General features: G+C 47.4%; 1 protein-coding gene across 7 annotated transcripts; it reads left to right on the forward strand.

The window, feature by feature from the left end:
• The first annotated feature begins 1,770 nt into the window (after window positions 1-1,770).
• Window positions 1,771-24,399, forward strand: MTARC1 (mitochondrial amidoxime reducing component 1). 7 transcript variants are annotated; one of them, XM_033850870.2, is made up of 7 exons: window positions 1,771-2,296; window positions 4,989-5,162; window positions 8,265-8,427; window positions 9,296-9,436; window positions 15,224-15,285; window positions 15,377-15,448; window positions 18,720-24,399. In XM_033850870.2, the coding sequence occupies exons 1-7, from the start codon at window positions 2,022-2,024 to the stop codon at window positions 19,012-19,014; spliced, it is 1,182 nt and encodes a 393-aa protein (XP_033706761.1). In that variant the 5' UTR covers window positions 1,771-2,021; the 3' UTR covers window positions 19,015-24,399. The 7 variants fall into 7 exon arrangements, 4 of the variants coding, with proteins under 4 accessions (XP_033706761.1, XP_033706765.1, XP_019776158.1 ...); XR_012329993.1 differs by adding an exon at window positions 9,886-10,096 and having other exon boundaries at window positions 1,777-2,296; window positions 15,224-15,448; window positions 22,810-22,886; XR_012329994.1 differs by adding an exon at window positions 9,886-10,096 and having other exon boundaries at window positions 1,777-2,296; window positions 15,224-15,448; window positions 18,725-18,801.

Raw genomic sequence — 24,399 nt, forward strand, 5'->3', positions numbered from 1 at the left:
CCCTCATTATATGGGTTGCCTTTTCATTTTGTTAATGGTTTCCTTTGCTGCACAGAAGCTTTTTAGTTTGATGTAATCCCACTTATGTATTTTTGCTTTCATTGCCCTTGCTTTTGGTGTTAAATCTAAAAATCATTGTCAAGACAGATGTCAAGGAGCTTACTGCCCATGTTTTCTTCTAGGAGTTTTATGGTTTCAGGTTTTATTCAAGTTTTTAATCTATTTTGAATTGATTTTTGTGTATGGTGTAGGATAGGGTGGGAAGAGAAATTTCAGTTTCGTACTTTTCCTAACACAATTTATTGAAAAGACTATCCTATCCATTCCGCATTGTTTATACTTGGCTCCTTTGTTGAAATTAATTGACCAGATATGTGTGAGTTTATTTCTGGGCTCTCAGTTGAGCAATTCCATTGATCTATGTGTCTGTTTTTATGCCAACTCTATACTATATTAATTACTATAGCTTTGTAATATAGTTTGAAATCAGGAAGTGTGATGTGTCCAGGTTTGTTCTTCTTTCTCAAGATTGCTTTGGTTCTTCGGGATCTATTGTGGCTCCATGCAAATTTTAGGATTGTTTTTTCTATTTCTGTGAAAAATGCCATTGGAATTTTGTTAGGGATTCCATTGAATCTGCAGATTGCTTTAGGTAGTGTGGTTATTTTAACAATATTAATTCTTCCGATCCATGAGCACGGACCATCTTTCCATTTATTTGTGTCTTCTTCAATATGTTTTAGTTTTCAAAGTACAAATCTTTCACCTCTTTGGTTAAATTTACTTCTAGGTATTTTACTCTTTTTGGTAAGTTATAAATAGGATTGTTTTCTTAATTTCTCTGATAGTTCATTGTTAGTGTATAGATATGCAACTGATTTTTGCATATTGAGTTCGTGACCTGCAACTTAACTGAATTCATTTATTAATTATAACAGTTTTTTTTTTTTTTTTTCTGTGTGGAATCTTTAGGGTTTTCTAAGGCAGCTGGACACTGGGAAGGCCACGTGGTGCCCGCCCGCTCCTATCTCCAGGAAAGGGATCTGCCGGCTGCCTGATTTCTAATTTCAAAATTATGTTTTCCCCTGCAAACATTTTTTGTTTATTTTAGGTTAAATAAACGACCCACTGATAAATGGAATATTTATAAAAGGTATGGAATATTTATAAATGGCATATTTCCTGCCATATCAATAAACAAAGGATGTCACAGTCATCAACGATTGCAACTCTCCAACGTGAACCTGTGAGCCCTGAGGAAACTCAGGGCTGAAGAGGATCCCTGCCATCTAGCAGCCATCAGACTGCAGTCACTCCCTGCCGTGAGCCCTAGGAAACTCAGGATGTAAAAATACAGGATCCTGGCCCAGATAGCTGAGGTGCCTATCAAAGAAATGATTTCAGTGAGCCTGGTCTCCTACATCTGCCCATACATAGAAAAGGGGTAAATTCCTTAACTTGAGATAACCGGTTTTCTTTAATTAACAATAATCTTATGACATTCCACACTACCTGCCCTTTGTTGCCAAACACCTATGTAACCTTGGCTGCCCCCTCGCCTCCTCTGAGCAGTTTCCAGAGTTATCTGAACCTCTGTCTCCCGGGCTGCAGTCCTCATTTTGCTCCAAATAAAACTTAACTTGCAACTTTCACCTTGTGCATTTTTTTAAAGTCAATGCCACAAATACGTAAATAAGTAAACTGGTCACTTGTAGCGATCCTGGGGGAGGGCACGTCGCCGAGTGGCCAGCAGGCGGCGGAAGTGGAGGCGGCGGTGGGCAGTAGACCGCGTAGCAGCCGAGACACCACCTCCCGCCCGCAACGCCTCAAGGGCCAACCTCAGGAGCAGGACACGGTACTCCGGCAGGAAAGAGACTCAGGAACCGCCTTCCCCTTGGGCTCCCGGTTAAGGGCGGCACCTCCACCAGCAGCCCTCGGCGGCGGCCGCGCTCCTGCCTGGCTTGCTTGGCGTCTCGGGTGGGCCCCGCTGGAGTCCCCGGCGCGCCCGCGATCGCTGGGTCATGGGCGCCGCCGGCTCTTCCGCGCTGGCCCGCCTGGGCCTCCCCGCGCCGCAGCCCCGGCCCCGCTGGCTCGGGGTCGCCGCGCTGGGACTGGCCGCGGTGGCGCTGGGGGCCGTGGCCTGGCGCCGCGCGCGGCCCAGGCGGCGCCGGCGGCTGCAGCAGGTGGGCACCGTGGCAGAGCTCTGGATCTACCCCGTCAAGTCCTGCAAGGGGGTGTCGGTGAAGGCGGCGGAGTGCACGGCCCTGGGGCTGCGCAGCGGTCACCTGCGGGACAGGTAGGGCTGAGCCCGGGAGCGGGGGAGGCCTGCGGAGTCCTTCCCTTACAAAGAAAGTGGGAGCTGGCTGGGGTCGGGGGAGCGGCAAGGAAGAAGAGGAAAGGGGGCCATCACCTCCCAATCGCAGACCCAGGGTCCCGATCTGCCTTCCTGCGATGGCTTGCGCCCCAGAGGAGGTCCCCAGGTGTCAGCAGGTGCGCAAGCAAACTGACTCAACTCCGTCTAGCGGAAGGGGCGAGCTTCACAGGATTGGTCCCCGCCACTTTACTTTCACTGTCTCTTGAGAACTTGGGGAAAGTTGGAGCCACGGATCCAAACCCTCTAAGAGCTCACCAAGGTGGAGCACAAAATCGTAATAACGATTAAAGTTTCAGATTCTTGCAGCTTAAAAAGTGCTATTACATACTTTATTTTCCCTAATTCTCTCATGCACCCTTTTATGGATCAAGAAACTGAGGTTCAGAGCCACACAGCAGTGGCATCGGGACTCTTGTTTTCTTTAGCACACGGGTGCTTTGTAAATAGGGCTTTTATTCATGCCCTACCTGGGTAGTCTCGACCTGTGTGAATTCCTGGGGTTCTGCGAAGATCTCAAAGGCCAGAGCAAGCAGCTTTGTCCTGTTCTGGGTCTGGCCTCGGCCTCAGTGTAAGGCTGCACTTCAGATTCCCTCCCAGACCAGCCCTCAGTTTCTGTAGGTAACACACAGGACTGATGAGGGTTGTAACTTTTCCCCCTTCCAGTTCCCCAGACAGAGGGCAATTCGTGACACGGTGGAATGGTGAGCTGTTTTTGTCATCATACTATCAAAACGTGTGATGGAGAGAAGCGAACAAAAGCTTGCAGTCCTAGGTGGTAATTGACTCAATGTGACAAGTGCCAGGGAGCACAGAGGAAGGAACAAGAGAAACTGGGGTGGTCAGGAAGGACTTCATAGCTGGAACTGAAAATGTGGTATATACACACTTTGGAATATTATTCACCCACAAAAAGAAATTCTAATACATGCTGCAGCACAGACAAATCTTGAAAATGTTATGTTAAGTGAAATAAGCCAGACACAAAAGGACAAACATTATATAGTTCCAATTATATGAAATACCTAGAACAGGCAAATTCATAGAGATAGAAAGCAGATTAGAGGTTGCCAGGGGCTGGGGAGAGAGGGGAATGGAACGGATAGTTATTGCTTCATGGGTTCAGAGTTTCTGTTTGTGATGACGAAAATGTTTTGGAAACACATAGTGGTGATGGTTGCAAAACACTATGAAAGTATTTAATGCCACTGAATTGTGCACTTAAAAATGGTTAAAGTCATATTTTTTTCACGTCCATTCTCTGTTGTTGGAAATTTGGGTTGTTTCTACTTTTCGGCATCGTGCAGAAGGTTGCTGTGAATATTGGCACCCAAGTATCTGTTGGAGTCCCTGCTTTCAGTTCTTCTGGGTGTGTACCTAAGAGTATGCCAAGTATTTTATGTTGTGTATATCTTACCGCACTAAAAAAATTAAAAAGAAAAAGAAAGGCTGACATGTGTGAGGGCACAGGTGGTAAGACTGGCTGGGAGGGTAGCTGGATGATGAAGGGCCTTGCCTGCCTTGCTGAAGAGTTAGAGTTTTATTCTGAAAGCAGGAACCACAGGGCGGCGGTGGTGGGTTGCGGTTTGCAGAAGGGGGTGACATGATCAGATGTGTATTTTAGAAATATCAGACTACCATTATTACTAGGAAGGATTAGCAGAAAGAATATTCATGTGCTAGTACCAAGGATATGGGACATCCTGTATCCAGGATGAAGGGTTGGTCAGAGGGAATTCCTTTGGGAAAGGGCTTACACTAACTTTATTTTTCTAGCATAGCTGAACAACTCAACCACGATGACCCGCCGGAGGTGATGATCTAAAGTATCTGCTATATTTTTTTCTTATGTCTCTGGATTCCCAAAGCACAAGGTCACTCCTATCATTGTAATCATTCCATTCAGTGTGAATGGAAATGACCAACATGTCAGTTTAGCTTCCTCAGTAGCTGAAAGGTCCCCTATACAAACCCATCATTTTTTTTTTTACTGGAAACAGTCCTTTCTATTGCTTTTATTTCTCCATTTATCTTTGTTTTGGGAAGTACCTCTAGACCTTGAGTACCGGGCCAAAAAATATTGTCCATATTAACAATAGGCCTTTTGGCAAATTGTAGGAGTCACAGCTCTGAATACTGAAACGTTCATTTTTTTTTTTAAGTTGCGGGTGGATTTGGCAAAGTGTAAGTGGCATTGTTTGCTGTTCAGCTGGACTCCACCCTCTGAGAACAATACAGCAACATCTTGTTATTTCCACCAGCAGGAATGCCTCCTTGTGCCAGGCACCATGCCTCCTCGTCTTTCTCCGAGATAGATTCCTATCATCTCCTTAGGGCATGTTTATGAAAGTGACCAGACTTTCTGGCAATTGAGATGGACGTATAATTAGCTTCTTTGATTTCTGTTCCATCAAGGAGCTCAAAATATTCTGCAGATATTTTGTCCGACGCCCGAGTGATTATTAAACACTTTGAAATTAACTGACAGATTCAGTCTTGCTGGGCTGATGAGCTGATGTTTAGGAAATCAAAGATGACAGTGCATCACTGAAACTCCCCCAGAGACTGACTGCCTGTCATGGTGGGCCATGCATAACTTGTGTTCTGAAAATGGCAGGTTTTGGCTTGTAATCAACAAGGAGGGGAATATGGTTACTGCTCGACAGGAACCCCGCCTGGTCCTGATTTCCCTGACCTGTGAGGGTGACACCCTGACCCTCAGTGCAGCCTACACGAAGGACCTGCGGCTGCCCATCAAGACACCCACCACAAATGCAGTGCACAAGTGCAGGTAAGGAAAGGATAGCTCTTAATCCTTGCGTGAGCATTTATTCCTGCAGTTTTGGGAAAATGGGAAATGTGGCGGAAATCTGGAGAAACACTGTCAATAATTAACCATTGACTGCAAATGTACCATATGTAGGGTCAAGTCCTCCACATCGTGATGATCTAAAAGAAGGTGGAAAAGGGGAGCAGCTTCAGAAATGTGTGTTGATGTGGGGCAGAGAAACATAAAAGACTTATGTAGAAAACTATGGGATCCAAAGCATATTGACATGTCAACAAGAGAAAAATAACACCACCAGAGGATAAAGGACAAAAATGGGGTTGGAGTGAGTGGGGAGAGGGTCCTGGAAGAGGTGAGGTTAGATCAGTGTATTACCCTAGGATCATCTCTGTGTTGCCTGGAAAGACTGGGAATCTTCCAAAGCTGAGTTATGGCGGGAGTTGCCAATGGCTCTATGACCCGTGATATTTAGCTCTAATGAAAGGAAGTTCCAAAATAGAAAAAACCTGCTGCAACCAGAAGAGTGTTCTGACCTGCAGATGCCCAGGGTTCCCTGTAATCGTGAGTGTGGAGATTCAGCCAGGAGACTGCTCTGTACAGAGTGTCTTTCCTCAACATCAGAAGGCCCTCAAGGGAGCAATTATTCCAGGAAACTAGCTCTGCTTTTAAGAAATCATGCCTAGAGTTCATTTTTTTAATCGTATTATGAGAAAGTTAAAATAGGGTCTAATTATACTCTTGTTACAGTTTCTGCATTTTGAATGAAAATGCCACGTGAATGCTTAATTAGTCCACAGCCTATCATAGAAAATCACATCACATCAAAAAATGTAGTTACTTGAAAAATGTCTAAAGACCCCCAAAAGTTCGTAAAATGCAGAACTAATATGATTTCTGTAATATCAGAATTTTAAACATAATAATATGTTTTCATTTCAATTTGATGGTTTTTCTGATTATAAAATACATATTCATTGTTGAGAAATTGGAAAATACCAAAAAAGGGAAGAAAACAAAACCCATCAGAGATAACTATGATTCATATTTTGACATATTTTCTTTCTGTCTCTATGGCTAACACTTTAAAAACCAAATTGAAATAGTACCAATCTTGAATATGGTTTATATACTTAAGGGTACGTTGAGTATTTTTTCAGATTGTTAAAAACGTGGGTGTCCTCGAATGCATTTTAGCACATCCCATGTTTATACATTTGGATCGTTTTCAGTTTTTTCCAGGTATGAGGAAGAATGTGATGGGTAACTTGGCATAAATCTCTGTTCATATCTCTTATTATTTCCTTAGGGAAAAAAATTTTAGCAGTGGTTTTGCCAGCGATAAGAGTATGGCTCCTGTAGACTTTTGATATATGTTGCTCAATTGCTTTGCAGAATGGTTATACCAGCTATATATTCACCAGCAGTTTATAAGCATATCTGTTTCTTCTCATTCTGACCATTATGTTCACAAGTATTTTGCCATTTTTGTGTTAAAAACGGTCATTTCTTATTGATTTAATTTGCATTCGTCATTGTCTGAGGCAAACTTTTTAATATGCCTATTGTAATGTGTATTTCACATTTCTCCATATTCTGGTTCCTGTTTGTCTGCCGCGGTTATGTTACCAAACGCAAGTCTGTGTGCCCGATGCACAGTGAGGCCAAGCGATACCAAAACGTCGGAGTTTGGAGCAGAAAAAGCTTTACTGCAGGGCCATGCAAGGAGACGGGTGGCTTATGCCTTAAAAAGCCCTGGACTCTCTGAAAGCTTTCAGCAAAGCCCCTTTCTAGGAGAGGTGAGGGAGGGCGTGGTTAGTTGTTACAAACTTCTTGGGGTCACATCCTTTGGTCTTGAGGTCAGGTCACGGTCAGGTCATGATGTTCCTATAAACCTCCACCAAAACAAACGTTAACAAATACCAATCAGAAACGTGAACGGGAGAGACTGAAGCCGGTAGAAGCTTTTACCTTAATGGCAGTGTCCATATACTCCAGTTGCTGAGGCCTCCATGGAGACGGCAGCGACCCTTAGGTCCAAGCCTGGCCCTGACGGTGGGGGGCCGTGGCGAGGGCTCTGGAGCTCTGCAGGACACAGCCCTCAGCCTGTCCCCTGTGCCCTCAGCTCACCCACCCGGAGGCTCTAGGGCTTGGAGGGCTCCGGGGAAAAGGAGCCATCTGCCTCCCATCACACTCCCTGCCCCAGGACCGCTCAGTGTCAGCCCCCATCCCCGAGGCCGGGCGCTAACAGCTGCACGCCCGCTGTGTCCCTATTTCACGAGTGTGGCACCTGCAGCCCTCACTGCCAGCAGCACCAGGGCCTCAGGCCTTCCACGGCCTGCCTGCTGGCTCCTGGGGAAGGAGCGGCAGTGACGGGACGTGGCGTTGGGCTGACCGCGGGTGGCTACTCAAACCTGCTGGCCCGGCCCGCTGAGCATGCCTGGCCCCTATTACAGTTGGATATGTACGCATACTTTCTTGTGGTTAAAATTTTTAAAATTTAATTACTGGTTCACTCGGAATTATATGGAAATTTTTTTCATGGTCCCATACAGGCTTTTGGTCCATGCCCCAGACTACACAAGGTCACGTTTGGAAATTGCAGAATCAGAAAGCTTAGATTAGGGTAAAGATGCCAAGAGCCCTTGGGACTCAGGTTTCCTTTCCCAAACTATTAGAACTAATAAATGAATTCAGCAAGGTTGCAGGATACAATATTAACATACAGAAATCTGTTATGTTTATCAAGTAGATAAGAAACAAGGATTTACTGTAGAGCAGAGGGAATTATATCCAATATCTTATAATAACTTGGAATATGATCTGCAAAAGTACTGAATCGCTATGCTATATACCCGAAACGAACACAATATTGTAAATCAACTATACTTCAAAAAAAAGTGGGGGGGGCGGGGAACAAGGCTTGAAACTGCGTCTTCATTTTGGGCTTCCACATGGTTCAGAGGCAGGGCCAGGCTAAAATGACGTCTCCTGATAATGAAGGACTTACAGCGACATCATAGCCTGGTGCAGCCTTTTGGATATGTGTAGGACATGGTAGGGTGTCCAGATCTACAAATGCCTGTTCTTTGCCCCCAACCCCTGCAGAGTGCAGGGCCTGGAGATCGAGGGCAGGGACTGCGGTGAGGCCGCGGCCCATTGGATAACAAACTTCCTGAAGACGCAGCCGTACCGCCTGGTGCACTTTGAACCTCACATGCAACCGAGAAATTCTCACCAGATCGAAGACCCGTTTCGACCAACAGACCAGGTCAGAGGAGCATCCCTTGGCTTTGGCCTTTGGTGTGTCCTATAGAAGACAGGCTTCCTTGGATGGGGGAGAGCAGGGCGGCATGTCTGCTGAGCTCGGCTCTGTCACTTTGCCATTACTTCTGTCACAAGCAATTGCAAAAAGTAAGGCTCTTCCACTAGGAGCAGCATCTGTGTTTCTTGATTTACGGGACCCTTGCATTTTTGCCTGAGAGCAAAAATTCCTATTCGCAGAAACCTTCCGGTGGCAACGCAGCTTCAAAACTGTTCTAGGTCAGTATCTTTCCCACTCCATTCTGTAATCGCATGTGGAGCCCAACCTCTTTACACTGTGATTGCAAGGGTGTGGCAGCTCACAGTTGGGCCGATGAGTGTGGGTGTGGAGATCCACAGATTTAAAATGACCAGACTGGCCCTTAAAGAAATAAGGCTGTAAGAATTCATCATGAGAGTAAAACATACAATGCTATGTAGCGCCATTGCCACGGCCATGCTGAACATTGATTTGCAGGTTGTGTGAAAAATAAGTATCTGTGGAATCAGTGAATACTTTTGATCACACCAAATGAGGCCATCAAACCTTAACAAAATAAACGTGTGAGAGTTTGGAGGATGAGAAAGGGACAGCGCTAAGATTCTGAGACCATGTTCTCTTCACTCCATCATGTAATTCCTGGTATCTGCAAGGCTATTTAAAGCTTCTGAATCGCTGTGACTTTTCTGTAAATAGAACTAGAGAAATACTTAGAAAGATTGTGTGGGGAGGTGGAGCGGGGGAGGGGTGGAAGGTTCCAGGAATCAGACCCATGTGACCTGTGAGAAATGCCTCTGTGTGCCTCGCGCTATAACAGCTCCTATTTTCTCATCAGATCCCGTACTCAGACGCCAGCCCCTTCCTGATCCTTTCTGAGGCATCGTTGGCAGACCTCAACTCCAGGCTAGAGAAGAAAGTTAAGGCAACTAACTTCCGGCCCAATATCATAATTTCAGGGTGTGGTGTCTATGCAGAGGTAACGCTACACCTTTCTTGCCCCTTTCCTTGGATTTAACTTTTTTTTTTAAAGGTATGAGAGTCTTTGATGTTGGATTAAATTATTCAGAAGGATGCATTCTGCATTGGCTCCGTATTATGCAATGATTCAAGTTTGCAATTTCTTGAGCATCTGATCAGTACAGACTTCTGTGTGGAGGATACAAATATAAATGAGGCAGAGATGCTGGCGTCAAGGGGCAGTTCAGGGTCTGAGACTTCTAAGGAGAATTCCAAGCAGGCAGGTTCATTTTGAGCCAACTGTACTTAGCATAGAATACATGATCTGTGTGGCCACAGAGCAGGATGTGGAAGGTGGCCTTCCTGTGTAGTCGAGGGCTCCCTTGGGAAGACAGTCATTTACAGCAGGGCTGCTGTCGGTGGATGCTGTCCCCAAGCTGAGACGGCACTGCCCTAAAACTCTTCCAGTGCCACCTTCGACCTGAGATGGCTCAGCCGAGGGCTGCCCCACGGCAAGAACCCAGACTGTACCACAGCCCACAGGAGCTCTGGGCATTCTAGGGGCCGGGCCTGGGGTCAGGACACCTGGATCTGAATCCCCCTGCTTCAATAAGTGGCCGTCTGACCCTGGATAAGTCCTGGAACTTTCTGAGACCTCTGCTTCTTGCGTTTATCAACTGTGAGTAATTTCAGCTGACGCCTCCCCCCAAAAGCACCAGGACGTAGAAAGTGCCCAGAGAGGTGGGCAGTGGTTTCATTGCTATAATCAAAGTAAAGAAGCTTCGTTCAGGCCATCGATCCCTCCCTGACTGTGGCCCCCTTTAAGCTTCCTCCCTTCCTGGCTTTGGTCTTTGTATCACGGTTCACATGGAAGACACTTCCTACCCCACCGTCTGAGATGGGCAGATGAAGATGGGATAAGTTAAGAGGGGACGGCCCAGAGTAGGACCTCAGATTCAGGAGGTTTCTTTGAACTGACTCTTGTCCTAGAAGGCTTTCTCTCTGATTCTGAGTGTTCCCTAATTGGGATTCTTTCATATTTTAAGTTGGATGTTAATACAACGCTTCAGCTGGGCTAGCCTCATTTATTGGAATAATGTTTCACGCATCACACAATGGGTTAGTGCCCCTGTGTACTATGAATAGACCTGTGAATAGACCTGTAGGAAAACCGGTCTAGGAGCTTCTCAGAAGGAGTTCACAGTCCAGGTGATTAGAATGTGAACAGGTAGTTACAGCCAGGTAAGACAGGCCAGGAAGGTGGTGAGCTGAGGGTGATAGGTGACCGGCCACCCCACTTTTTTAACACAGACAGGAGAGGGGGGCGACTGGGCAGTATGGGCTCAGGCTCATAAAGAATGGAAATTTATTTCTCACAGTTCTGGAGGCTGGAAAGTCCAAGATCAAGGCACCTGCAGATTTGTGCAGGTGTCTGGTGAGGACTTGCTTCCTGGTTCGTAGACGGCTGTCTTCACTCTGTGACCTCATGTGGTGGAAGGGACAAGGGAGTTGCCTGGAGTCCCGTTTTTTTTTTAAGATTTTTTTTGATGTGGACCATTTTAAAAGTCTTTATTGAATTTGTTACAATATTGCTTCTGTTTTATGTTTTGGTTTTTTGGCTGCGAGGCATGTGGGATCTTAGCTCCCTGACCAGGGATCGAAACCACACCCCCTGCATTGCAAGGCAAAGTATTAACCACTGGACTACCAGGGAAGTCCCCTGGAGCCCCTTTTATAAGGACACTAATTCCATTCACAAGGGTACCACCCCCATGACCTCATCACCTCCCAAAGGCCCCCTTCTCCAAATACCACCACACTGGGGATTAGGTTTCAACATATGAAGTTTGGGAGGACACAAACCCTCAGTCTGTAGCAATCTCTGTCTCTACTCATGCCCTGGTCTGTGTTTTTCAAAACCTTCTCCACACTGAGGACCCCTTGACTAACATCTTTACACCAGAACTCTCCCTCTGCCTTCTCTGTATTTCCACTGGGGTATCTCGTCTCAGATTCAGGATGTCCAACACCGAGGGCTGAATTTCCACTCCCAAGTCTGCTCTGCCCAGCCTTGCACATCTCAGTGTATGGCGGCTCTGCCTTCTAGCTGCTCAGGCCCCAAAGTGGGAACCACTCTGTGTTCTTCTCTTCCTTCACCTCTCACATTCAAATAATCAACAAATCTCGGTGGCTCTGTCCTCTTGCCATGCTCCTCCACTTCCTCTCTGGGCCAAGTCACCACTCTCTCTCCTGTGGTTTGTTGCAATAGCCTCTCTTTACTGGTCTATCCTTGACTGACCCCCACCACCATACAAGGTCTATTCTCATCACAGCTAAGGTCAAAGTCATCTGTAAATGTAACTCACATCATGTCTTCCTTCTACTCAAAACTCTGTCTGTGTTCTCCATCTCTCTTCAAGTCAAAAATGGGATCCTTATAATTGCTGTCAAGGCCCCGTGTGATGCCACACCCTCCTAGTTCCAGAGCTTTACTTCCTGTCACTCTTCCCTTCTTTGTCTCTCTGCTGCTTCCTTCCCCGGGACCTTTACTCTTACTGGTGCCTCTGTCTGGCATGTCCTCCCTCAGGTATCTGCATGGTTCACTCCCTTACCTCTTTCACTTCCCTGTTGAGGTCTTCCCTCCCCTTCAGTGAGGCCTTCCTGATCACCCTGTACCCTGCTTGGCCTGCATGCCCTAGTCCCCCCCGGCACACGTCCCACCTGATACACCGTGTTTACTGGGGGATTTGTTGTCTGTTTCCCCTACACATGCTTTCTGAGGACAGAACTTGACCATTGTTGTTCTCCCAGCTCCTAGAAAAACACCCAGCGTGAATTCTTTGCTAAGTGAATGAATGAGCCTAGGTTGGCCAGGTGACGCAGAAGGAAGAAACACCGAGGGAGGGGGCACACGAGCAGGGCTGCGCTGGCATGGAGACAACTGCTGTCTTTTACAGCATCGGCGCTCAGGGAGGAGTGTCAAGGGGTATCGCCTTCGGAGGAAGGGTCTGGAAAGGATTTTAAGCAAGAGAGTGGCAAAAACCAACTTGCACTGTGCGCATCTGCCTGCGGCTGGGATCTGGAGACGATTAGGGCAGGTGGTGCCAGGTGCAGTGGGCGAAGCAGACTGGCCAGAGGCTGAGGACCTGCGCGGAGGCTTCTGGGAAGTGAACCCCCTCCTCATTTCAGAACCTGCCTCTCGTGATCGTGGTCCTTCTCTGCATCCCTTCACACCCATCATCTGCTCTCCTCACCCTCACTTCTCAGACCTTCACTTCAGCCCGAGGCTGCCCTTCTCCCCTCCCTCCTTCAGAGACCTTTTCCTGGTCATCATTGCCCTCCCCTTGGACCGATAGGTACTGCTTCTGGAACTTTCCCTCCCTGGCTGCACTGCTCTTGTGCCTTTGCTGTTTCTCCTCCCCCTACTCCTCACTCAGGAAGGGGCTTCCAAAATTTCTGGCCTCGACCCTTCTCTTTCTCTACCTTCCCTTAGTAATGACACTCTCTCCTGCAGCTTCACCATCTGTCACCCTTATGTGGGTCCTTCCCAAGTATCCAACCGTGGACTCCCCCTTGCAGCGCTGGGCTGACATTTCTGACTGTCTGCTGGGAGTTTTCATATGTTCTGTGGACCTAGCAAACTTGTCCTCATAAGCTCCGCAAACTCCCTGTCTTCACTTCACAGCTTCTATCCTGGCAACCGTATTCCTTCTTTCACCCTGGCTTAGAGCTTGTAAGTCACCCCTGACTCTTTCTTCTCCCATGTTCCCCTCATCCCCAGCCCCATCTGCTCCCTTTCTGTTCGCAGCCGCCAGCTAGATCACCTTTGTTGTCTCAAGTCTGGACCGCTGAGAGGTCCTGGATGTAGTCACAGCTGAGCCTCTCAGCACCAGAGTGATCTCTTCTCCTCTAAAAGTTTGTGACAGTCAGTGTGGCTGCCTTGCTTAAAAGCCTTCAGTGGCTCCCCAGTTCTCAAAAGTCCCAAACTGCCCACTCGACGATTCTGGTCCCTCCATAATCTTGCCACACTTTGCTTTCCCAGCCTTTACTTCCATAAAAGCTCCAAGCTACAGACTGGACTGAGAACTATATAAGGACTGTATTCTCTTATCTCCTGCTCACCCCAAGTCTTGCCTCTCACCCCACTTAGAAACTCCTGGCCTTCTTTAAAAGCCCAGATGAAAAGCCACCTCCCCTGAGAGATCTGTTCTGATTGCCAGACCTGGAAGAGCTGCTTCTCTTTTCCAAAGCCACCCTGTGCTGTGTCTGGGCCTCTCCATACCCAGCTTCTCCTGTTTCAATTTCTTATCACCTCAAGATAACGTGTTCTGGAGGAAGATTTTCATGGGCGCTTCTCTAACGTTTAATACGGTTCTGGGCCCACAGTGTGCGTTCAACATGTAAATAGTTTTCTCCTTTTCTGCAAGTTTGCCAAAGAGATACTTTCCTGATGGTGGAATTTTTAACTTATTTACCTGTGACGCAATCCCCAACAGTTTTTATTGCCCATAAAAGGGGTTCTGTAAATATTTCTTTAATTAATAATAAATTAATTTCCTAACCAGAACCTTCATTTCTCTCCTTTCGGATCTTTTGTGTTTTTTTTGTGACCACAGTGCCTCCTGGTGGAGAAATGTACACAGAGCAGGCTGGGTTGCTCTAATCCGTGGTGCCCAGCTTTTTGGACTGTTGTGAAACATGCAGTGAAGAGACTCATTTTATGATTAAAAAACCAAAAACAAAACCCTGAAATACACATATCAAGAATAATACACACTGTAAGAGTTAAAATTCTGGGCCTGGAACTTTCTCTCTGGCTTGTGATCAACAAAGGACTGGGCAGGTTTGTTTTAACTCATGGATTCCTGTCTTTGGCTCTCAGGCACCTTCTCTGTGAGCATAAGAAGGTCAGGACCACAATCCAATGTCCTTCCTTCTTGTTACTGCCTGGAGTCCCCTCACCCTTCTTTTGTGCCTCTCAAAGTCTCCACCCTGGAAGACTCAATTCAGATCCTACCTTTACCTTAAAACCTCCCCTGCCCAGAGCAGCCAGCCAGCCACCGGCTCCATGCTTGTCTGCAAAGTTCAACCAGCACACAGGGTGCTGTCTTGTAAAGTTTTTCTCAATTTTTCTGAAACTTTTAAAAGGAATATTGACCATTCACTTTTCATGTGTGTATGTTCTATCTCCCCTTCTGGATTTGAGGGACACAGTCCATTGATCTGATTTGTCCTGAAAAGTAAGCACCAGTGACCCAGGCCGTAGACAAACGCCCCAGGAGGTTCCTGGGCTGGAGAGCTTTGTGAATGCTCCCATGGAGATGCAAAGGGAAGTAAAGCTACTGGCCTGCTCTGGATTTGTTCCTATCTGGCCAGGGGAGCTACAAGGTAAACAGACACAATGATTAAGGACATTAATCCACCTCTGGCCAGCAGGAAGGGATCTGATACAACCTAGAGTAATCGCCCCTCTCCATACCCTCTCCTCTCTTTCACCCGCTCCCTCCGCCAACCCCACCCTGGCCTTCCACAGCACCTCCAGTCAAGTGGGGTCAGTCAGGGAGGCTTCCTGAAGGAGATGAGTTTCAATTCCAGCTTTACAAGTGAGAGGAGAGGGAGCATTTCACTTCAGGGGAAAGAACCAACAAACTAAAGGCAGAGGGAGGGAGCAGCGAGGCGTGATGTACAGTTGGCCATCTTCGATGGAAGTGGCTTCATCAGCTGTTGAACCACGTGAAGTCCCTACACGGGTGGGTCAGGGCTGGGGATCCGAAGTGCTCACACGAGTTATGTGCTTTGTCTGCAGGACTCATGGAATGAGCTTCTTATTGGTGATGTGGAACTGAAAAGGGTGATGGCTTGCTCCAGGTGAGGCGCATACACTGCTGTCCAGGAGACGGCGGGGAGGGTGAAGATCGTCTGCCTTGTCCCGTGTATGATGCCCTGTGTGTGTGTCCAGGTGCATTTTAACCACGGTGGACCCGGACACGGGTGTCATGAGCAGGAAGGAGCCTCTGGAGACCCTGAAGAGGTGAGACTAAGTGATTTAACATCTCTGCGAGGAAGCAGGGGAAACACCATGCAGGTGTATTCTTGAAGTGGAAGGGGGGTCCTGGTGACTGGATAACTTGGGAAACATTCTTGGGTGCTTTGGTTCCCAGAATGCCTGCTTGGACAACTAATTTTATTTTTCATTTAGAATTCGTTATCCGAACACACCAATTACAAGGCAACAACAAAACATGGTTTAGATGTTTTGGCAAACTTTATTATGGACTGAGTACTTGGTGACATCACAAATTCATTAGGTGTGATAGGGGCTTTCTGGTGCTATAAGAAATGCCTATAGGCTTCCCTGGTGGCGCAGTGGTTGAGAGTCCGCCTGCCGATGTAGGGGACGCGGGTTCGTTCCCCCGTCCGGGAAGATCCCACATGCCGCGGAGCGGCTGGGCCCGTGAGCCATGGCCGCTGAGCCTGCACGTCCGGCGCCTGTGCTCCGCAACGGGAGAGGCCACAACAGTGAGAGGCCTGCGTACCGCAAAAAAAAAAAAAAAAAAAAGGAAATGCCTATATGTTTTAAGAGAAGCATGTTGAAGTATGTAGGAGTGAAGTGATGTGATATCTGGGGTGTGCTATTAGCAAAAGAACATGTGGAAAAATGTGTCAAATCTGGATAAATAGAATCTGGGTGATAATTATGTGGGGATTCATTGCACCGTTTTTTCTACTTTTATGTTTATGTTAAAATTTTCATGATAGCAATTTTTTTTTTTTTGGCGGTGCCGCATGGCATGAGGGATCTTAGTTCCCCAACCAGGGATCGAACCAGAGGCCCCTGCGGTGGAAGCGCAGAGTCTTAACCACTGGACTGCCAGGGAAGTCCCATAACAAATTTTTAATGAAAGACAATGACAGACAATAAGTTTAAATTGCATGGAATGATATTTAAGATAAGATTCGTTTTAAAAAGCTGATTACAAATGAACATATATAGTATTGACTTTTTTGTTGATTTGATTTTCCTTTTTAAAATATATAAATGTGCCTGAGTAGCTAAAAGCCTGGCAGGCTGTAAACTGAAACATTCGTGGCTCTTTTGGTAATGAAATTATGGAGAAAATATATATGCTGGTATGTAGCCTCTAAACTTTCTGTAATCAACCTGCAGTACTTTTGCTAAAACAACCATTCATGATTCACACACTTCTGTGCTGTTATCTGCCGAATCTACGGCCAGGATGTTGCTGAAACCCTGAAATGCTCGTCTTCACTGGTCCCTTCCATGTTGAATGCAGGATCACAGGTGGGGCGTCAGGTCTCATCTCTGCAGCCCCTGAGACCCTCGGCTTTGACCCTGACATGCGTCCTCGGGTATCACTTGCAGGGGGGAGGGGGAAGGCGGGGAGGATGGTGGTCCCTGCTTTAGGCAAAACCCTGGAAGACTTGAGGAAAGAATGCAGTGGAAGTTTGGTCATCTGACATCAAAGCCCTCATGAAAGAGCGCATTAAGGGCTGGCTATGCTTGGGCTTGTGTGACCCAACTTGTTCCCCTGGAATGGGAATCTCTTTCGTTCCATCTCTCATCAAGCTCGTGGCCCTCTTTGAACCAACAATCTAGTCTCCTTGGATCAGCCCCCACCCCTCTCTGCTGATCCTGCTGTCCCAGAAGCTACTAATCTGGCCCCTCCCTGGCAGGCTGAAGCCTGGGACAAGGGGCTCTGTCCCAAACAGCACGTTGCCTCCAAGCATGAAGCCGGCACCTGTGGTCCATGGAGACCAGTGTCGTGCATCAAGGCCAGGCTACAGCGAGGTAAATAGCTGGCCTTCCAGGGGCCAGGCCACGTGGCAGAGAGAGGGAGGTCAGGAACAGTCTCAAACAAGGTGGGTTGGAAGGAGGTTGGGAGGGGAGGTACAGAGAGGAATTCTTGATGTGAAGGGCAAATGGCTGCTTTTAACTGAGTCCCCACCATGGGTTGTGGATTTGTGGGAATATTCAAAGAAGGGGCTACAGACCAGCTTAAGGCAAATCCCATCCTTCTGAGGGATGTTGTGTATCTCTCAACACCCAAAACAACATTAATTTTCTGTAAAAAGTTAATACGGTGGAACACTTAAGATTTGTACATTTCACTCCGTGTAAATTTTATCCCCTCCCCACAAAGTTAAGAAATTTTAACCCTAGGAAATGATTTCCCAGCTGAACTGTTCAGAGGTGAAATTTACTGAAGTCTGCAACTTACTTGGAAATGGAAAAAAAATTACGATGGACGGATGGATGGATAAATACGTGATAAAGGAAATACAGTAAAATGTTATATGTAGGGTCCAGATGGTTGGTAATTGGATGGTCTCTTTAAAATTCTTTGAACTTGTTTGCCTGTTTGAGGATGGTCCCAATAAAATGTTGGGGAAGAGTTTACTAGATGTGGTGGGACATTCCAGAGCGGAGTGGTTCTGAGAACCCACAGCGATGGACTAGCGATTCCTCAGAATGTGCTGGCTCACTCACCACGAGAACAAATCAGAGTTTGGTCTTCCCACTTTCCTGTGCCCGCGGAGGAGCTACACGGAGGACGGAGGCAGGGTGGACCCGGGAAAGCGTCCTGTCGTGGATGTTGGGAGCCCTGGTTCTACCAGGTGATCCGCAGGCCCCCCTCTGGCTCAGGCCCTGGTGGACAGGCCTCGATGGTTCTGTGTGCAAACCAGACAGGTGATTTGGGGAATTGACCGTCATCCTTTTTTTAAAAAATATTTATTTATTTGATTTACTTGGCTCTGCCAGGCCTTAGTTGCGGCCCGTGGGATCTTCGTTGCCGCGTGCGGGATCTTTTTAGTTGTGGCATGTGGGATGTAGTTCCCTGGCCAGGGATGGAACCCGGCCCCCTGCATTGGGAGCACAGAACCCTAACCACTGGACCACCAAGTCCCCATCATCCTTTTTTCTTTTTACATCTTGTTCTTTCTCTCTTCCCAACCCTGTGCTTGGAGTCTCGCACCTTTCCCTCTGGAGTCACAAAGTGCTTGGGTTTGGGCCAGTCCTCTGAATCTTCAGTGCCTCCCCCCAGCCCATCGGGAGCCCTGTGTTTCTAGAAGGAGGGTAATTGAGCCCAACGCAGAGCCAGGGCAGGCAGGCAGGGTCTCCGGAAGCGGCACAGCCCTCCTGGTCCCCTGCAGGCTCTCAGGAACCATCCTAACCTAATTTCTCCTAATACCCCAGGAGATGAGTGCCAGCCTAGGTGTCTTCCCCTGTATCTTACTGAGATGTAAATTGCCATGGATGCAGTAATTTATGTTCTCCCCAGGACAGACGGCCATAAATCGGGAAGAGAAAGGCCCCGGCTGCCTGACATAAATCACGGAAGCGAAGCAAAGCGGTGTCAGGAGCAACCTCTCCGCTCTCCGGCTCTCCGGCAGGATGCTGGGAGCCGCACTGCCTTCCCTCTTCCTGGGTCCCCCATACCCAGGGCCGTGCTGCTTCGGGAATGCGAGTTCTCAGCAGGGAGACCAGTGCTGAATAGCTATGGGCCTCAGGCCCAGCGGGGCCTTTGTCTGGGAGATACAGCCCGAAGCACGGTGGAGGCTGGTCTGCTGGCTTGAAAATATGAAGAGGGAATTATTCTTTTCTTTCTGAAGGGAGAGTGGCTCCCACACTGATCCCACAGGAGTGCTGGGGGTCTATCGCTGTTGCTTTCAGTAGAAAGAATAAAGCTCATGTGTTCTGTGGATGCACTAGTTTTGTTGGATGCAGGAGTACTTGGACAGTAAGGGCGTTTGCCGCTCTCCGCTTGTGTTAGGCTGTGCTGTGCCAAGCTAAAGACAGAAGGATTTCGTGGTAGTGATGCCCTGGAAGGAGACAACCGCCCCCCAGCCAATCTGGCTCTATCAGCTCCCAGTAACTGTGTGACATTGGCAAGTCAGCTACGCTCTTGTTGCTTCAGTTTCTTTATTTGTAAAAGCTGGGCTAATAATACATCTCCTGGTTCACACTCCCCCTTGACCCGAATAAAGCAATAAATACTGTTTTTCTAATAGATGGTAAAATACATAACGACCATCTAGGCTATGGTTACCGATAGTCTCAGCTTATGAACTTGACACCTTCTGAGAGAGGGAAAACCCTGGAGACACTTCTTTCCATTTTCTGAGGCTGCGTTAAATGCAACGCAGCCCAACCTGCTCAGCCTTTGTCTCCTCCTCTCCGTGGCGTCTTCACGGTGCTGTTTTATTCCTGATCTGGCCGTATACATAGCAGGTTGGGAGGTCCCAGAAGTGGCCTGTGCCCCTCGGTGGGGACCCGGCGGTGATCAGAGACCCTGCCTTCAAGTCAGGGTCTGGGCATTGACCAGTAAATGAGTAAACCAAGCAGCCCTCACCGGTGCACAGCACTTTATAGGTAACAGTTTCCACTCACACGGCGCCCTTAAGGATGGAGACCTCTGTTTAAGGTAAACAGAACGTCTTGTGTCTCCCATTAGAGTCAGTCGTTTGCTTCATGTTTATTGAAAGAGAAAATGCACCAAGAAAGGCGTTTTTAAATGGCTTTGTAATTTATTAATCCCATCGTCAGCAACAACAATATATATATATTTGGAGAAAAAAAATCATAGGCGATCCGTGTATGAGGTAATGCCTGTTTTCCGTCTCTTGAGCAAGGCTGGGTGTGCCCGTGAATTCACAGACCGCTGACAATACCGTCTCAGCCCCACAAGGGGTCGCCGTTGATCTCGTTTGTAGAGTCTCCCCGGTAGCCCTGCAGGGACTGTGTCAGCAGGGGCGCAGGTGGAACGGAGCTGGGGCGGCTGGCAGGACAAGCCGGTCGCCTCGCCCCTGCGACTGTCACCTGCGTTTGTCCCTGCCCCCCCCCGCCCCCACACACCGAGCAGGTTAAGGTCCTGGGCTGGGAGGGGCGACGGCTTCTGTGGGTCCTCCGCTCCTAAGTTACCTGCCGGGGGAGTAAGTGTGTGCCTGTGTGGTTGATGGGAAGGGGCAGGGGAAACCCGCGCGTGGCCGAACGTTCGTGTAGGAGAATAAATATTAACCCCCTCAGCTCTTCTCAGGCCTGCGCGTGTACTCAGGAGGTATAAGGAGGACCAGGGATCACATCCCTGGTGGGAAAAGTCCTGACTCTGGAGTGAGTCAGACCTCAGTTCCAGCCCCAGCCTGACCACTTAGATCTGTGATCTTGGCCAAGTCCGTCACTCCTATGCGAGCCCCCCTGTGAAGTGGGGACAATACGCATTCCCACATAGACTTGTTGGAAGGATTAAGGGATAATCTGTGCGATGTACTTCATAAAGTGTCAATGTATGATGCCCAGAACGCCAACTCTCAGTTCCCTGAGATAATCAGAGCCTCAGGCTACGGAGCGTGCAACAAGGAGAAATCCCAAGCCATAAAAGTAGCCGATCTGCCCGGATCCTGAAGAAGTCACCCTCCAACGGACACAGATCCCCAGATGTCCTTGGTATTGCATGCTGACAGAGGAGAGGCAGGCTAGGAGAGGCGCCTGCTTCCCAGGGTCCAAGGTCATGGCAGAGACCTGGCTACAGGACTGGCTGGATCAGTGGTTCACGGTTCCCATCCATTTGTTGATTTCTCCATTTGTTCATCCAACCTTCTTTGGAGTGGCTACAACGTACCAGGTGCTGTACCAGGCTGTAGGCATAAAGCAATGAGCAAAACCAACATGGTGCCTGCAGCTGGGGAGGAGCTGAGGGTCTGCAGAAAGAAGCTCTAGATGTGGCCCTCTCCATTTTCTCATTAGCCACTTCTGATTTGAAGAACAAAAGTAAGACTGATTTGTTGCAATAGTTTATTTTTTTTCTCAAGGCACAGTAGAATGAAACAAAAATGCTTTCCATCACAATGTTTTAAATATAAAAGTGAGGTAAAATTGGAGTTAGCCTTTGTTATAAAGCAGAAACTGACACACCATTGTAAAGCAATTATACTCCAATAAAGATGTTAAAAAAAATGGAGTTAGCTTAAATGAGAAACAGAAGGAAAACATTCTCCTGGTGGAGGTGGGGTGAGGGAAAATCTTGCCGTGTCATTCACACGCATCTCATGTACACTCTTCCTGGGGATTCTTGCGTTTTCTGGCAGACAAAGTTATGATACTACTTCTAACAGGATTTTACTCACCAACACATTCATCTGTTCAACAAATGATTGTGGGTCACCAGTGACATACAGTGCCCAGCACTGGGTGTGAGTAGTACAAGGGAGTTAGTCACATTCCCTGCTCTCTACGGACTCTCTGTCTTGTACAGTAGAGCAGGTAGACACATGCCCTGACACTGTAGGACACGGCATGTGAGTGGCAAGGGGCAAGCAGAGAAAATTGAGGATGGGGAAACCGCTCCTGGCTGGGGGACCCTGGGCTTCCTTCCTAGCAGAGGTGGCATTTGATTTGGACCTTGAAGAAAAGGTAGAATTCTACTGCTTGGGTAATGGAGGGAGGGGATCCCACAGAGGAACCCCCGAGCCAGGAAAATGCAAAGCAAGGTGAAAGGACATTGAGGAATCCAACAGAGCACTGCAGAAGTGCACAGAAAGGGCAGAGGTTTTGAGAAAGCTGGCTGGGGCCAGGTCAAGAGCCTTGCATGCCAGGCCGAAGACTTGGAATGTTATTCCTCAGGCACTGGGGATCCATTGAAAGTTTCTGAGCCTCGGGAGTGATAAGACCAGAGCAAAATTAAGAAAGTAACGTAGGGTAGTGTTAAGAGTGAATTGAAAGTGGAAGAGGGGAGAATGAGGAAAATTGGTTGGTTAAGAAGTTATTATAGGGACTTCCCAGGTTCGATCCCTGGCCGGGGAACTAAGATCCCACATGCTGTGCGGTGTGGCCAAAAAAAAAAAAAAAGAAGGTATTATAGTCATCTGAGGATGCTTGAAGGGAGATTATGACAGTGGGAGAAAAAGTGAGCACATTCAAAAGATGTGGTACAGGAAGAACCTCAGGATGTGGCAGCTATGGACAAGCTGTGGAAAGTGAGGGAAAAGGTATAAAGGATGACTCAGGGCTCTGAGCCTGATGGACTGGTAGGATGATAGACATGGAGAGATACCAAGGAAAAAGGGAAGTGATAAAGTATGTCTGAGCATCTCGAGTCCCTAATCTCTTAATGCTGAAAACGGGAACATTCCAAGGAGAAAAGAGGTGGGAATATGGCCATTGGTTATGCTTTGGTAGTTTGTGCATTGGGCGGGCAGTTTACTGTACAACCCCAGGAGGCGCTGTTCTATTAGTCGGGGTGGGAACAGTGCTCGCTGGAGCTGGGCAGCCCGCTGGCCTTTGTGGGTAGATCCTTCAGCGAGAAGAAATCACATGCTGTTTGAGCTCTTGCTTCTGGCTGGCTGTGACTTATGGTGTTCTGTCTCCTGTTGCAGTTATCGCCTGTGTGACCCTTCTGAGCGAAAGTTATATGGAAAATCACCTCTCTTTGGACAGTATTTTGTTCTGGAAAACCCAGGGACCATCCAAGTGGGAGACCCTGTGTACCTGCTCGGCCAGGAATAGGAATCATATGTCCTGGAATAGCAGATGTCTTTAAAAAACGTCCTCAAATATGCCAACACTTGAAGCACTGTATTTTGGACCTGACACCTCGGCATTTTCTTTAGCTCTGTGATCACCAAGTTTTTCGTCTTTTGGACTCTTCCTTGTGTCTCAGTGCTTCCCGCATCCCAGTGCACAAAGTGAAGAAAGAGAATTTTGATAACTTAATAGGACTTCAGTAAGTCACTTAAATGACAAGGCAGGATTCTAAAAATCGCTTGTATAACTGTGATTGTGGAATCATTCTTTCTTCTTCTTCTCCATTCACCTACCCAGAGGGCTAACTTCCATCATCTCATTGCTATTCTTTAGGGAAAGAGGAGAGAAGAGAAAGAGTAAGAGTGGGGGAGTGAGCAGAATGTTCTGGAATCTTTTAGTACCCCATGCCCACGGCATGCAATGGAAATTAAATAGCTCTCCAAATAAGGCTGGATTGTCACTTCACTTTTCTCCTCAAGCCCTAGACAAGCTTTTAAAAGGGCATAAGGAGCCTGACCTTCAGGAAACACTTAGGATGTTCATTTTCCATAGATCATCTCAGACAGTGTCCATGAGGATTTGATGGACCTTCATAGCATGCAGTACCTCTGGGCTGTAGGACAGCAGAGATGTCAGGGTAGAAAATCAACTCATGAGAGCAGCGTTGCAGTCAGACTCTGATATGTAATATGTGGAAAGCAAGACCAAAACTTCCTTGCCTTGAAACGGAGTATCAAATATATCCCATTGGTGAGCCCAGACTTTTCCCAGTACATGAGAGTGAACAGTAGCACTAAGTAGGGGAAACACCCTTGCCTGATGTGGTCTGAGATGCTGTTTGATGTTGCCCAGGGAAACCATGGTGCCCATCTTAAGAGCAAAAAGAAATAGTCTGAAAGGGACATAATGCCACCTAGTGGCATTGAATGACAGCTCAGCCTTTCTCAGCTTTTCAGCTGTTGGAAAGAGGGAAACTTGTGGATGGGTTTTAGTTTTCTAGCCTAGAAAAATTTTTTGAAAGAAAGTGGGGTACCTTCCAGGTACTCTCTGTTTCTCTGCTGTGGGCATTTGGTTCTAAAAGCATGGCTGTGCTCTCACGGGTCCTTCTGGATCTCGCTGGTCCCATCAACTCAAGACTGGTTACTCCTCCTCAAAATCAGGGTGAAAAAGTTCTGAAGTCCATGGATGAGAAGAAACGTGATTGTGTGATTTGAAATAAATGGCTTTATTTTAGGTTTTGAATAAAACCTTTCAAAGGTGAAAAAGAAAACATATGCCAATTCACTTAAAAACCCATATCTGATTTTTCTCCTGATCAGATTATATAACTCTAAGATCTGAGGAAGTATATCTTTCATTGCCATTTTGCCCTTTGACTGTATTAGGAAGCTAAGTCATGAAAAATGTGTTTCAAAACTGTAAATAAATGGAAGCTACTTTGA

Source organism: Tursiops truncatus, chromosome 1, assembly GCF_011762595.2.
Source record: "Tursiops truncatus isolate mTurTru1 chromosome 1, mTurTru1.mat.Y, whole genome shotgun sequence".
NCBI lineage: Eukaryota > Metazoa > Chordata > Mammalia > Artiodactyla > Delphinidae > Tursiops > Tursiops truncatus.

What these genes read in the sequence shown, in the direction of transcription:
- MTARC1 (XM_033850870.2), top strand. Translation starts at nt 2,022, where the DNA reads ATGGGCGCCGCCGGCTCTTCCGCGCTGGCCCGCCTGGGCCTCCCCGCG. An exon ending in AGCGGTCACCTGCGGGACAG is followed by an intron (nt 2,297 to 4,988) that starts GTAGGGCTGAGC and finishes TGAAAATGGCAG; the next exon opens with GTTTTGGCTTGTAATCAACA. An exon ending in AATGCAGTGCACAAGTGCAG is followed by an intron (nt 5,163 to 8,264) that starts GTAAGGAAAGGA and finishes CAACCCCTGCAG; the next exon opens with AGTGCAGGGCCTGGAGATCG.